This window comes from Lutra lutra, chromosome 15 (genome assembly GCF_902655055.1).
Source record: "Lutra lutra chromosome 15, mLutLut1.2, whole genome shotgun sequence".
Taxonomy (NCBI): Eukaryota; Metazoa; Chordata; class Mammalia; order Carnivora; family Mustelidae; genus Lutra; species Lutra lutra.
This window is the reverse complement of record NC_062292.1, coordinates 55,641,099-55,655,017: the sequence shown is the minus strand read 5'-3', so window position 1 is coordinate 55,655,017 and position 13,919 is coordinate 55,641,099. Positions and strand designations below refer to the sequence as shown.

General features: G+C 36.8%; 1 protein-coding gene and 1 pseudogene across 1 annotated transcript in view; one reads left to right on the top strand and one right to left on the bottom strand.

The window, feature by feature from the left end:
• GPATCH2 (G-patch domain containing 2) overlaps nucleotides 1-13,919 on the top strand; it is a 170,289-nt gene that overhangs the window by 96,125 nt on the left and 60,245 nt on the right. The window contains exon 6 of the mRNA XM_047704500.1: nucleotides 7,392-7,459. Within this exon, the coding sequence (XP_047560456.1) occupies nucleotides 7,392-7,459 (68 nt within the window). The remainder of the gene's footprint in view (nucleotides 1-7,391; nucleotides 7,460-13,919) is intronic.
• Nucleotides 8,229-12,507, bottom strand: LOC125086232 (high mobility group protein B1-like; annotated as a pseudogene).

Here is a 13,919-nt window from a genome sequence, read left to right as displayed (position 1 = left end):
ATTTTGTGTAAATATATGTGGGCATAATCTTATTTTCCCAAAGCCCGTAACATGGCAAGCATCATAAATGAGTGATTTAGGAAGCCTTTGGTCAGCCAGCAGAGGCCACTCACAGCTTGCTACTAAACTGGACGGCAAAGTGAACCGCCTTCTTTAATCACTATTTGCCATCATTCCAAGCTGGTTAATTTTTAGTTTCTTACTCAAAAGAAATTATTATCATGGAGCAGTATGAAAAAAAGTTGTTGCTGTATTTGTTTTTTAATTATGTAGTGATTAATCTTTTCTATTAAAGCATTCAGATCATTCATTATTAGTGTATACCAGAAATGAGAATTTATGCACTTAATAATTAGAAGTATTATTATTCTAATAGGCCAATCATTCTAAATTCTTAATTATTAATGCTGACTTATTTTAACTAGAAAAAAACTGTTTAGGGATTTTAAATAATTACATTGTTTAGTTTTAGATGAAAAACATAACAGTTGCCAATGTTGTCATATATATGTACACATATGTATTTCTAAACCTGCATCAGTTTAGTATAATTCGGCTTTTGACGATTCTTTTAGAGAAATGTATGTGCTGTGTTACCTGAACGTGTGCCGGGCTTAACTTCCAGGTTACCCAAAGTCTGTCTTCATTCACCTCTTCTGGTTGATTCTGGCAGTGGAAAGGTTAGCATCTTCTCTTTGACACAGATGGATTCCTGCTAGGAAGACTAATCCGCAATTGAAAGGCAGGCCTTGTGCTCCTCTGTGCTTTATTTCCTTTGATTTTTTTTTTCTATTCTTTATAAAACCTTTCTGGTTTAAGGGTATAATCTCACATATGCATTGATACCTGCTTCTGAAGGAAAAAAAAAATAGTACGCGTTTTCTAATTTTCTAGTCTCTCCGTGTATCCTTATCATGGAATGCTTACCCCTCTCTAGCACAGTTTTGAATTTTTTACTACTTTGGCTGTAATACCTAGTAGTAGAGCTATTTCTTACTCCTGTTAGTCAATCCATAACACGTGCCAACAGCCTTGTTTGGGCCACTGTGCTCATCCTTGTCTATATCCAAAATAGCCCACTAGGTTACCCAGAGTTACAAGTGAGGACCAGAGTACCATTCTTGGATGCCTAATTCTAGGCTGAAGATTTTCCAAGAGTATATTCTAGGTTCAGGCAAGCATCTCTTGCAGCAAATCCCCAAATACAGAAAACACTGGCTTTGGTATATTGTCTCCTTTGTGTAGTTCTGTAGGGGGAAAAAACAGTAGGTTGTGAATAGGACAATTGAAGTTCAGATCTAGCTGTTTAGTTTTCGTGATCCAGGCATGTGCTGTCATCTGGTATTTGAGAGTAATGATGTTTCCTCACTCTATCCCACCTTTCCTGTGAAAATACCTCACAAGCGGGCAAGAGCTATAAAGTTTAGGACAATCATTATCATGAGTAATAATAATAATATTTCTATCAATTGTATTAACTCTTTGATGTCTCATGGTGGTCATTATCACACTTTCATTGTTCATTTATTCGTGTTACTCAAGAAGTATTAAAAAAATGCTAAAAGTATAACGGAACAGTACCTTGACAACCAGGTAAAATCATCAGATTCATGCACTGTGTTATATCCACTACAATATAATTTAGCTATCATGGGGGCTGTGAATAGTAGATGACACATAGATCCTAATAAGGGGTTTTCCCCCCTTAAAAGTCTTCTGGTGTGAGATCTCCTGATAAGAGCAAGGTTGTTTGTGAATATTGGTGAATTTTAAAATGAAAACCTGGCATATCTTTCTGTAATTTATTATGTTTTATTAAATTCTCAGGACATTTTTCTTAGTTGGTGAATCAAGTGATAGTGTGTAAATTTAGTCATTTAGTACAACAGTTTTTGAAATCTCAGGTAACTCATTTGCCCTCGGAAATGGAGCGTATTCCCACCTGAGTATTCCTTCTAGGAGAACATTGTCTGAAGCCAGAACTCCTGATGGGTAATGTTTTACATGACCTCTCCCTCTGATCCAGCACATTCCCAAACACCCATCAAGCGTTCTGCATGTACCTACTAATTCTTAGTTTTTTGTGGCCAGTACAGAGGATTTCTGTTAGTCCGGTGTAAAATAACGTTTTAGTTTAATAGAAGTCTAGGCAAATGAAGGTGAAATATGAATTAGCACATGAATTATGTGATTTTTTTTCTTTTATTCTTTCAAAACCATCTTGGAATGAAAGGGGTTCCTTAAACTCAGGACTTCATCAAGACATCCGAAAGATCACTCAGTGTGACAGGATAATTAAAATCACCCAACAGAATGGGAACTCTGTATATAGTGTCTGTATTTACTATATTACTATATAGTAAATATAAGCCTAGTTTTACATACATAGTAGGTAAATATTTGGTGAATTGTATCCAGGAGAGCAGTTTTGGGTTAAGCACATGGGGAGCAGCCAGTTACCACGTGAGCTGAAGGATGACCCTGGAAAGTCAGGCTCGGATTAGAGAAGGACTTTGAATGCATTTCTCATTAGTTTTAATTTTACTTTCAGCGTAGAGCTATGGATGGCTCTGGAATGAGAAAACTGACATGCGAAAAGCAGCGATTTAGAAAGTTGAATTTGGCAAGTTGGTAAGATGGATTGGAGCAGGGAGAGATAATTGCATACAACTCCCTTCTCACAGGTGACTTTTCCCCCCTTATTCCTCTTAAATCAGATAACTACTTTGTTTCCCTTTAATCTTATAAATGATACCCATTTATGCTACCTGAATTGTCATTTTTTTCATATTGCCTTAAAAGTCATTCTAAAGTAATTTTTATTTTTTCTGTACGTTGTTTTAAAAGTAATTCTAGTGTTATCTTCTTGATGTTTTCCATTCCCAAATAGATTGTGCCTTTTGTGAATTGTGACCATTCTGTGATATTATATATGCGAATAGATGACACAGTGAAATATTTTATTCATTCTCCACCTATCTCGTAACAGAACTTTTTGGAGCACTGATATAAAACTCATTTGAAATCCTTTTGGGGAATCTTTGTGTTTGTTTTTCTGGAAGGGGTTAAAAGGTGAACACTTTATACATCTGTTTTAACAGCCATTAATTAAAATCAGTTACTGCAAATCTCTCAGAATATTATTTTCTAATGATTGATTTTTAATGAAGATAAATGTGTAGACAAGCAACTATAATAAATTCCCTTTCATCTCTTTGCCCTCCTCCCCTCACCTCCTACCCCCAGGGTTTCAAGTCCTATTTTGAAGCCTGGTTTTGTTGAGTTGTTTTCCTTAGTATCTGTCACATATATTTGACTGGCACATTTGTTGAATGTACCAGGGGGGGGCCTTCATGCAGAGCTGCTAAACTTTGAGGGCTTGTTTCTTTCTTCCAAGAAAGAGAAGTTGAGTCAAATGAACACTGGTCCTTAGAGAAGCAGAAAACTTCCGGGTCTCGACACAGTAGCAGGGAGACTCATGGAATGAGCTCATGGACTGTCTCCTGTCTCCCTGGAGGCCGGGCGGATTTGATTGACCGGTCCTCACAAAACTGAAAGGCCTTCTTTCGAATGGCAGCCTGCCACCCTAAGTATTTGTCAGTGTGGCCACTGATGCAGAATAGCATTTAGAAAGCGAATAAAATGTAATTGTACAGAAGAGCAAAGTTGAAGGAGAATGACTGGAACAGAGGGAGAGAAGAAAGAGGAATGGCTTCCTGGACATCTGTGGGGCCCTCACACTTCATTCATTTACAGAAGGAACCTTAATCCTTGAACATATGAGTAGGATACCATCCGTACTGAACAAACTTTTCATTAATCCTCTGAGAATGTTGTGTCTCAGATACGTTTACCTGATTTGGGAAGTAATTTTTTCAGTTATGTAATTGTAGAAGAATGGGATGGGTTTGGTGACAACAGAATGACAATGAGATGTACAACCGAGTGTTCTGCTTATCTTTTGAGGGAAGTTATGAAATTGGTGGTCAATAAATCAGTGATAGAAAGAATAGGAAATTGTCTTACTGTATCTAATGAAATGGAGAGAATAGGTATTCTGTCATTGATGCCATTTAGCCTAATGTCCCATATGTTCTTACCTACTGACCTTCTGAATTTTGACAGTGGCACTTCCTTGTACAACAGTTACTCACTTTTCTTCTGTCACTATGACATTCCCATTTTCTGAGGTTGATGACTTGATTGTAAACAACAATAGCAAAAACCAAGACCCGTGTGATCTTTTAGCTTTAGTTTGTTTCACAATCCGCAGAGGCCGGAAGTGGACAGATGCTTTGTTATCTAGTGGCCACCCATTCCTTTCTAGGTTGCAGTATCTCTTTTTTACATTTACTAATTTGAGGAATTGACATAGGTAGTGAGTGACTGTAGTCACTATGGATGGAGTAACATTTAAAAATGAACCATAAGAATTCTGGGGCAGATAGTGTGATGTCATCAGTACATATTGGCTAATTACATAAATGTCTCCAGAGTCCTAACAAACAAGAGCTGGACTGTGGAGATACTGTTTCTCATGAAGAACAGAATACCTGTTACCTACCCAATCTTGTGGAATAAAATCTGCTTTTTCTAACAAATAAACTTTAATATGTGAATATCTTATTGGATATTTTAAAGAAGATTTTTTAAATGTGTTCCTTCTTTCTAAAACATTCCTGGAATAATGAAGCCGTGTTTTTTGGAAAACACAGTAATCACCATACTTGCTTACTAGAAATTATTCCTTGAATGTAACGTTTCAAACTGCTTCATTTATTTTTATAAAGATGATTATCTCAGCCTAAATTATAAATTTTTAGAAAGAATTTTATAAGTGTTTCTTGATATTTTATAATACTTTGAATTATCTACTAATAGTCCATGCCTCCACATTTAAAATAAATTGGAACTTGACTACAGTACTGCTTTCCACAGGCTGAATTCTGTATTAAGATCTTATTCTCGGATTTTCAGTATGGGGTGTCTAGTCACAGAGTCACAAAAGGTTCCCAAAGAAAAACATTTACTCCTGAGGCAGACCAGTGACATGAACCCCGAGAAGCTCATCATGTGGGAGTCTCAGCATTGCATGATTTCATTTAAAAATAATCCTAAATTGGGGCGCCTGGGTGGCTCAGTGGGTTAAAGCCTCTGCTTTCCGCTCAGGTCAAGATCCCAGGGTCCTGGGATCAAGCCCCGCATCAGGCTCTCTGCTCAGGGGAGCCTGCTTCCTCCTCTCTCTGCCTACTTGTGATCTGTGTCTGTCAAATAAATAAATAAAATCTTTAAACCAAATAATAATAATCCTAAATTATGGCTGTTGGCATATCTTCCAAAGTAAAACAAAAATTGACTTGAAATAACAGTAAAAGGTATTCACCCCTATTTTTTTTTAAGGAAGGGCCACATGTTATGTAAATATGTAAAGTCATTTAAATATCTCCCTTTGATCCTGTAAATCTTGTGTGAGTCGTTTGCAGCAATTGAATTGAGCTTATCGTTTATACATATATGATTTCTGAGAAATACACAATATGATTATTTCTGACTAGATCGAAAGCTTACATTTGTATTCTGGGATAAATTTGTTAGAAATTCTGTTTTATTGTATTCAGTTGCATTGTTTTCATCAGGCAATTTATCACATGGGTATATGTGTAATTTCTTCATTTATTAAATTTCAGATTATGTATTTCAAGCCAGAGCAAGACTTAAACATTTTTCCATAAGTATAGCTTCAGGTAAACAGGCAATTTTAGCCCTGAAAATAGCTTCTGCTTCTGTCAACACGTTGTTTATTCTTTCTCTGAGATAAAAAGTTCAGTTTTCTGATATTTGTACCAAGATAAAGTCAGTAAACAAGATTAATATAGTGTGGAAATGGTTGTCAGCATCCCTGGCAAAGGAAATAAGTTGCCTGTACATAGAACATACTGTAAACTGAATAAAAGTGTCAGGTCCACCACGAGATAATGCGATCATGAACTTCTAACAAAGCATGACATAGGCACCATCGGCTTTTCTCAGAGCCACAGTGTAGAAAATGGATTACTGTATTCCTGGGATGCCCACTGGAATAGCATGAAAACCTCATTTTGAGGTGAATGCAGGATGTGGTCCTGAGTTGAGGCACATGTTTACCTGTGGTGCTCCTGCCGTGGGGGTCTTCATGTCGTCATCTGCACACATTTGCAATATTTGCATTTCTTGGAGTTTAGAGTGTGCGCCGGCATCCTAGTGACCCAGGCAATAAAGGGATAAATCGTGTTTTTGCAAATGTTGGGTTTGTTTTCAGAGGCATTTTTCTGCCTCCTCGGGTATTTTTCTGATTGTAGACTTTAAGTGACATTTTTATAGTTGCAGCGGGTTTTTATTATTATTACTATTATTATTAATTATGGCAGAGCATAACTTAGGGCCTTCTGTTGGAACACAGGTCTTGTTGACTGTGACTGTAGTAGATTCATTCTTGCATGGTGCTGCTCACGCTCCCTTTTGAGAACCCTCTGTAAAAGAAAAGTTGTGCGTTTTTTTTTTTTTTTAATGAGAGTTGCTTCTATTATGAAAAAAAAATTTTTTTTAAGATTTTATTTATTCGATACACAGAGAGATCACAAGTAAGCAGAGAGGCAGGCAGAGAGAGGGGGAGGAAGCAGGTTCCCTCCTGAGCAGAGAGCCCAATGCAGGGCTCGATCCCAGGACTCTGAGATCATGACCTGAGCCAAAGGCAGAGCCTTAATCCACTGAGCCACCCAGGTGCCCATATTATGAAAAAATTTTTGAACCTTCAATTCTTTAGCACATTTTTAATTTTACTTAGAAACAGAGGGATAAAATACTGTTCTTTTAGGTGAAATTACATTTCATTCTGTGTAAATATGCAGATTATTCCTGATTTTCTGGGAAAACTATGAAAAGGACTCATGACTCCTTCCTTGATGTAGGTTTTTGTATGCACTGAAGAAGTGTGCGCTATAAAACATGTTATTTATATTTACGAATTAACTCTGGTTAATTGGTTTTTGGAAATATCGCTTGCTCAACACTAATTAAGTGAGCCTCCTTTTTTTCACATATGATTAAATATATGCACAGTTGAGCAGTATTTGGAAACAAGAGTTGGTGGTCTAGTGCTTAAGAAACTTTTTTTTATTATAAAGGTACTTTTAAAATAGTCTTAAAATTCTAACAGAGGACCTACAATAAGTGAAAACAAGAGACCATTCTTACCTGGAATGAAATTACCCTTTTGGTCCATGCAATGTTGTTTAGCTTTTGAGAATTAATATTTTATTCTCCATTTTAGATTGGAATCCATCAAATGGATTTTTTTTTTTTTTTTAAAGAAACTCAGTTGTGACATTTTTTTGTTTCAACTCTCCTTTCAGGTGAGCACCCCTGGTCCTGTCAATAACAAGAGGATGGTTCACTTTTCCCCAGATTCTCATCACCATGAGTGAGTACGCCCTGATTTGTAGGATCTCATTGGGGTAGTCTGTGTATTCCTTGCAGGAACTTGAGAGCTGTTGCTCGTAAAGTTAGTTTAATTTTGCACCTTTCTATTTTTTTTTTAAGATTTTATTTATTTATTTGACAGAGATCACAAGAAGGCAGAGAGGCAGGCAGAGAGAGAGGAAGGGAAGCAGGCTCCCCGCTGAGCAGAGAGCCCAATGCAGGGCTCGATCCCAGGACCCTGGGATCATGACCTGAGCCGAAGGCAGAGGCTTTAATCCACTGAGCCACCCAGGCACCCCTAATTTTTGCACCTTTCTTAAGAAAGAGCAAATACCTTATGTCTTTGACAGTTGTACAAGAACCATTTCAACCCATGGCGTAAATGTAAATAAATGTTTTTGAATATAATCATCCTTTTATTTATGATGGGATTTGAACTACATTTTCATTACATTAAGTAGCATCAAGCTCTCCTACTCATCCTTCCTCTCTCCCTTTCTCCCCACTCTTTCTAAAGCACTAAAGTGCAGAGGAAGTGACTGTTTAACTCAGTACTTCTCTGCTCTCTGCTTCTGCCCCGCATGAACTATGAAGGGACCAGAGTGTATTTTCATGTAGCAATAGAAAGGAGAGTCTGATTTACTAAATGATTCTAAAAATTAAGCAATCGAGCTTTAACTTTGATGAATTATTGGGTGAATTTCTAGATGCTAGTTCTATTTCTAAATATATCTTTATTGGAAGAACTTGAAAACATTATATATTTTGGGTCAGGACCATGTCTCCTGTGAAGGTGGTTGAACTTGAAAAAGGCTATAAGATGTGGAAAGACATGAATTAATAATTGAACGAATTTTTTTCTGGCTAATAATCCTGTTAGGATCCATCAGATCCTAGATTTTAAATCCATTACTTAACCAGTATAGAAGAAATTATTCTTCATCTATAGCTTATTTTATACAGATTATTAATATAAATATAATCTGTATAATATAAAATAGTATTCCTATAGATTATTATTTCCTATAGCATTTATTTTATGGATTACAGTATCATAATCTTCCCTTTCTTTAGTTTATGTTATTCATTTGTATTATCCTATTAGACCTTTTCTCTGTTTTTCTCAAGCAGAAAGAAAAAAGAGTGAAGCTTTTATTAATTCAGAATGACAACTAAAGACTTGTGTATTTTCTTCTTAATTTTTTGTGCTGATACAAATCAGGAACTCTAGCAAGTATATATAGAGCTGTTTTCAAACCAAAAATTGCATTTGGTAATGATTGTAAATGCTCCGAGGACAGACAGATCTCTTTATCACATTGGAGTCCTGTGCTAACAGTGCCCAGTGGACAGTGAATAGTTATTGGGTGAATGAAAACATCAAAGTGTGAATTTAAAATGAGACAAGTTGGATAATGTCAACTGAGTATTACTTCTCAAATTAGCAGGTATGACCCTCATTGTTTTCTCCTAAAGTCCCTTACACACCAATCTCCCCAGTGGTTCTTAATCAATTAAATAAGATTCTCTGATATCTGAACCCCGGTATCACTATTTTTAGAGTTTTAGAGTGTCCTTGGTTGCCCCAATGCATTTGCTTATCATTCGGTCCACAGTCAGGACTAAAATGGAATCGTCTTACTACGTCGCACCCTACATGCTGCCAGTCCAGTCCGGTCTCTTTAGTCTCTCATGCTGACCCCATCTTTTCCACTTCCTGCCCCATTATTTTGAATAAGCTCTGTTACCTTTATATTACTATAGGATCCTAGGGAATCTTTCTGCCTCTGTTTTCTCACTGTTTGAGTACATGCTACTTACTTCTGCACTTAAGTCCAGTTCCAATTTTTTTATTCCCCCACTCATAAACCCCCAGTATTGCCTCTTGACAATCGAGAGGCTTTGCTGACATGTTACTGAACACTCCCCATGATCTGTTTCCAGTTACCTTTCCACCTCACCACTATCTGTTCCTCACAGATAACAGTCCAGCTCTCTGGTCTGCCTCTCTTCCCTGAATATGACCTTTAACTTCACTGTCCCTTTTAGCTCTGGGATTTTCTGCCCATTTTTTCGGTTGGATTATTAGATTTTTACTGTTGAGTTATAAAAGTATCCAGTATATTTTGAATATTAACCCCTTATCACATATGTGGTTTGCAAATATTTTCTTCCATTGCATAGGTTGCCTTTGTATCTTGTCAGTGGTTTCCTTCGCTCGGCAGAAACTTTTTAGTTAGATGTAGTCCCACTTGTTTTTTTTGCTTTTGTTGCCTTGACTTTGGTGTCAGATCCAAAAAAATCATTGCCAGGATCAATGTCAAAGAACTTACTTCCTGTTTTCTTCTAGGAGTCTTAGGATTTCAGATCTTGTGTTCAACTGTTTGATTCATTTTAAGTTGATATTTGTGTATGGTACAGTAGGGCTCCAGTTTCATTCTTTTGCAAGTTGGCTGTTCAGTTTTCCCAAACCATTTATTGAATAAACTGTCCTACCCTGGCGTATATTCTTGACTCCTTTGTCAATTAACTGACCAATTATGCATGGGTTTATTTCTGGGCTCTCTATTCTGTTCCATTGATTTTTGTGTCTGTTTTTAGCCAGTTACGTGCTGTTTTGATGACTATGGCTTTGTAGTACAGTTTGAAATCAGGAAGTGGAATGCCTCTAGCTTTATTCCTTATTAACACTGCTTTGATGACTTGAGGCCTTTTATGGCTCCACACAGATTGTTTTCTTATTTATGTGAAAACTGCCATTGAAATTTTTATAATGATTACAGTGGATCTGTGGATTCCTCTGGGTAGTATGGACATGTTAGCCACATTAATTTTTCCAGTCCATGAACATAAAAGATCTCTCCATTTATTTGTGTTTTCTAATAATTATTTCATTAATATTTTACAGTTTTCAGTGTACAGATGTTTTACCTCCTTCATTAAGTTTATCTCTAAGTATTATATTATTTTTGATGCTATTATATAAGGGATTGCTTTCATAATTTCTCCTTCTGATAGTTTGTTGTAGAAACAACAGATGTGTGTATCTTGATTTTGTATTCTGCAACTGTGCTGATTTTGTTTATTAGTTCTAACAGCTTTTTGTGGTAGAGTTTTCAGGGTTTTCTCTTTATATATCACATCATTTGCAAATAATATAATTTTACTTTTTCCTTTCTGATTTGGGTGTCCTTTTTTTTTTTCTTGTCTAATTGCTTAGGATAGGACTTCCAAAACTAAGTTGAAGTAGTAAAAGGGGGCATCCTTGTCTCGTTCCTAATCTTAGAGGAAAAGCTTTCAGTTTCTCACCATTGAGTATGATGCTAGCTGTGGGCTTACCATATATATAGCCTTCGCTATGCTGAGGTACATTCCTTCTATAACCAGTTTATTCAGAGTTTTTATCATTAAAGGATGTTAAATTTTGTCAGATGCTTTTTTCTGCATCCATTGAGATGATCATACGATTTTTATCTTTCTTTTTGTTAATTTGCTATGTCACATTTATTGATTTGCAGGTGTTAAACCCTCCTTCATCCCTGGAATAAATTCCACTTGATCATTATGTGTGATCCTTTTAATCATTTTGGTTTTCCAGTATTTTGTTGAAGATTTTTGCATCTATAATCATCAGAGATATTGGCCTATAATTTTCTTGTAGTGTCCTTATCTGGCTTTGGTATTAGAATATAATGCTGATCTTAAAATGATGCAGTGTGGAAATGTTCCCTCCTTTTTAATTTTTTTGAAGATTTGAGAAGGATACTGTTTTCTTTTTTAATTATTTTCAACTTAAAAATTGTATTTGCTTAGAGGCATTAGAATATCAACAAAACAAGGTGCAACTTTTTTTCTTTTTCTTTTTTTTTTTTTTCAACTACAAAGTGGTATTGAGTTAACAGAACAATTATTTTGTATTAGCTGCCTCAGAGACAAGGGAAAATGAGGACAGTACCATTCCCATTGATAAATAATTTGTGGTGTGCACCAACAAGAAGCTGCTCTAAATCTCCATGCCAATTTACAACCCCATCCTGTGCCAGGCAAGGTTAGTGGCTATTGAAAATACCACCAGGACAAGGCTATCTAAAGACACATTTGATAGTATGTTAACTCTACAGAAATAGACGCTGAACAGTTTAAAACCATAACTTATACAACATTACATTTTAGTCTTTTTTCTTTAAAAAGAATGAGTTGTGTATAAAGGGGGTTAAATGCTTTATAGATAAGAAAAAAGCAAACCTTGCTAGAATCAACTTATCATCTTCTTCCTCTTCATCATCTTCATCTTCCTCATCTTCCTCCTCTTCCATTTTTTCATTTATTTTTCAGCCTTGACAACTCCCTTTTTTGCCTCAGCAGGCTCTCCTGTAGCTGGGTATGCAGCAGTCTCCTTTCGCACTTTTCTTTCTTTCGGCACTGTTCTTCTCTTCATAAAGCAGCTTGTCATCTGCTGCAACTATCCCCCTTCTCTCCCTGTTTCTTTACAACATCACCAGTGCATAGGCTGTGATGCTGATTTGGGAATGATACTCAGAACAAAACAAGAAAAAGGCCACAAGAGTCCTCATGGGTGCATTGTGATCCTTGAACTTCTTTTGGTTTCCCTTTTAGGAAGGATGTAACTTTTCATTTTTCTTTCATCACGGGCCTTGTCCACCTTTGCCATGTCTTCAATTTTTAGATTTTGTTTATTCTAGAGAGAGCACGCATGCAAACGGGGGGAGGAGCAAAGGCAGGGGGAAAGAATCTCAAGCAGACTCTGAACTGAGTACAGAGCCTGACATGGGGCTTGGTCTCCTGACAGTGAGATCATAACCTAAGCCAAAACCAGGAGTTGAACGCCTAACTGACTGAGCTACCTAAGTGCCCCAATTTTTTTTTTTCCATTTTAAAAGACATGGTTTTCCTACCTCTCTGAACACTTCTTAGAAAACTCAGAGAGGTTAACAGAAGCATCTGGATGCTTCTGTGCTGGAAAGTTTGCACAAGGGATGCATATAATGAAATTTTGCCCCTCAGCTTCTTGGGACCTTCTTTGTCCATGTTTACTTATTTTTCTTCAATGAGGCACAGTCATCCAGTGCCTGTCTGACTCTCCCTTGCCCCAGAAGTGTCTTTGTGGAGTTCAGTGTAGTACAATGGCTGTCTATTAATTCTTCTTTAAATGTTTGGTAGAGTTCACCAGTAAAGTCCTCGACTTTTCTTTTCTGGGGAGGTTTTTGATTACTGCTTCAATCTCCTTACTAGAAATTGGTCTGTTCAGATTATCTAATTATTATTTGAAATTGGTAGACTGTATTTCTAGGAATTTATCCATTCCTATGGTATCTAATATGTTGGCATGTAATGGTTTATAGTAGTTTCTTATGATCCTTAGTATTTCTGTGTTAACAGTTGTAATGTCTTCATTTCATTTCTGATTTTATTTTAGTTTTCTCTCTTTTTTCTTAGTCTAGCTAAAGCATTGTCTGTTCTCTCTTTATAAAATCTAGTTTTCAGTTTCATTCATCCAGTTCTGTTATCTTTTCTATTTCATTTACTTACACTATAATCTTTGGTATTTCCTTCTTTTTGCTAGTTTGGGGCTTAGTTTTTTGGGGGGTTTTTTGTTTGTTTTTTGTTTTTGTTTTTTTCCTGTGTATACTTCCTTGAGGTATAAAGTTGTTCACTTGAGATCCTTTTTTTCCTCCTAATATCCTAATATAGGTTTTTATCACCGTAAACTTCCCTCTTAGAACTGTTTTTGCTGTGGTAAGTGCTTGTGTGCCCATTAAGAACTGCCTGTTTGCTTTCTATAGTCCTATGTGTCTTGTGGACAGAAGCCCCATTGGCTTACAGAGCTAGATGTTTCAGGGCCCCATCCCAGGGTAAGAATCCTGAAAGTTGGAATACTAGGTGTATGTTCCAAACCCTGTGCCCCTCAGGGAGAAGTTGGGAATTCGGGGTTTCTTCCTGAGTATATGACTTAGTGCCAGGGGTGGGATTTATGGTGAGAATGTGTCTCAGCCTTTCCTACCTACTTCAGTGTGGGTTTTTTCCTCATTTGCCCGACACGTAGGAGTCACTCAAGTAGTTTATGCATTTCTCTCAGAGGAAATTATTCCACATGTAGCTGTACAATCATTGTGTCTATGGAAAGGGGGAGTTCAGTGGCCTCCTCTGTCACCATCTTTGTCCCTAGCAGCCCCTTTCTGGTTAGTGAATATCAGCAGGAGTTTAAAGTCACCAGTGGCCACATTGTTTGTTTAGGCATTAGGATTCCTTCAAGAATGTAGTAGGTTTCTGTTGTGTTTATGGTTACTATTCCTTGCCTGGAAATGTTAGTGGCCATGATGTTTTTCCTATATCCTTACTTAGCTTTTATGCTAAAGGGCTTTTGCCTTGAGCCATGTGAAACAATGACCTCCAGAGGTTAGGTACCATCTTTAAGTTACCTCTGTGCTGAAGAAGGTCTA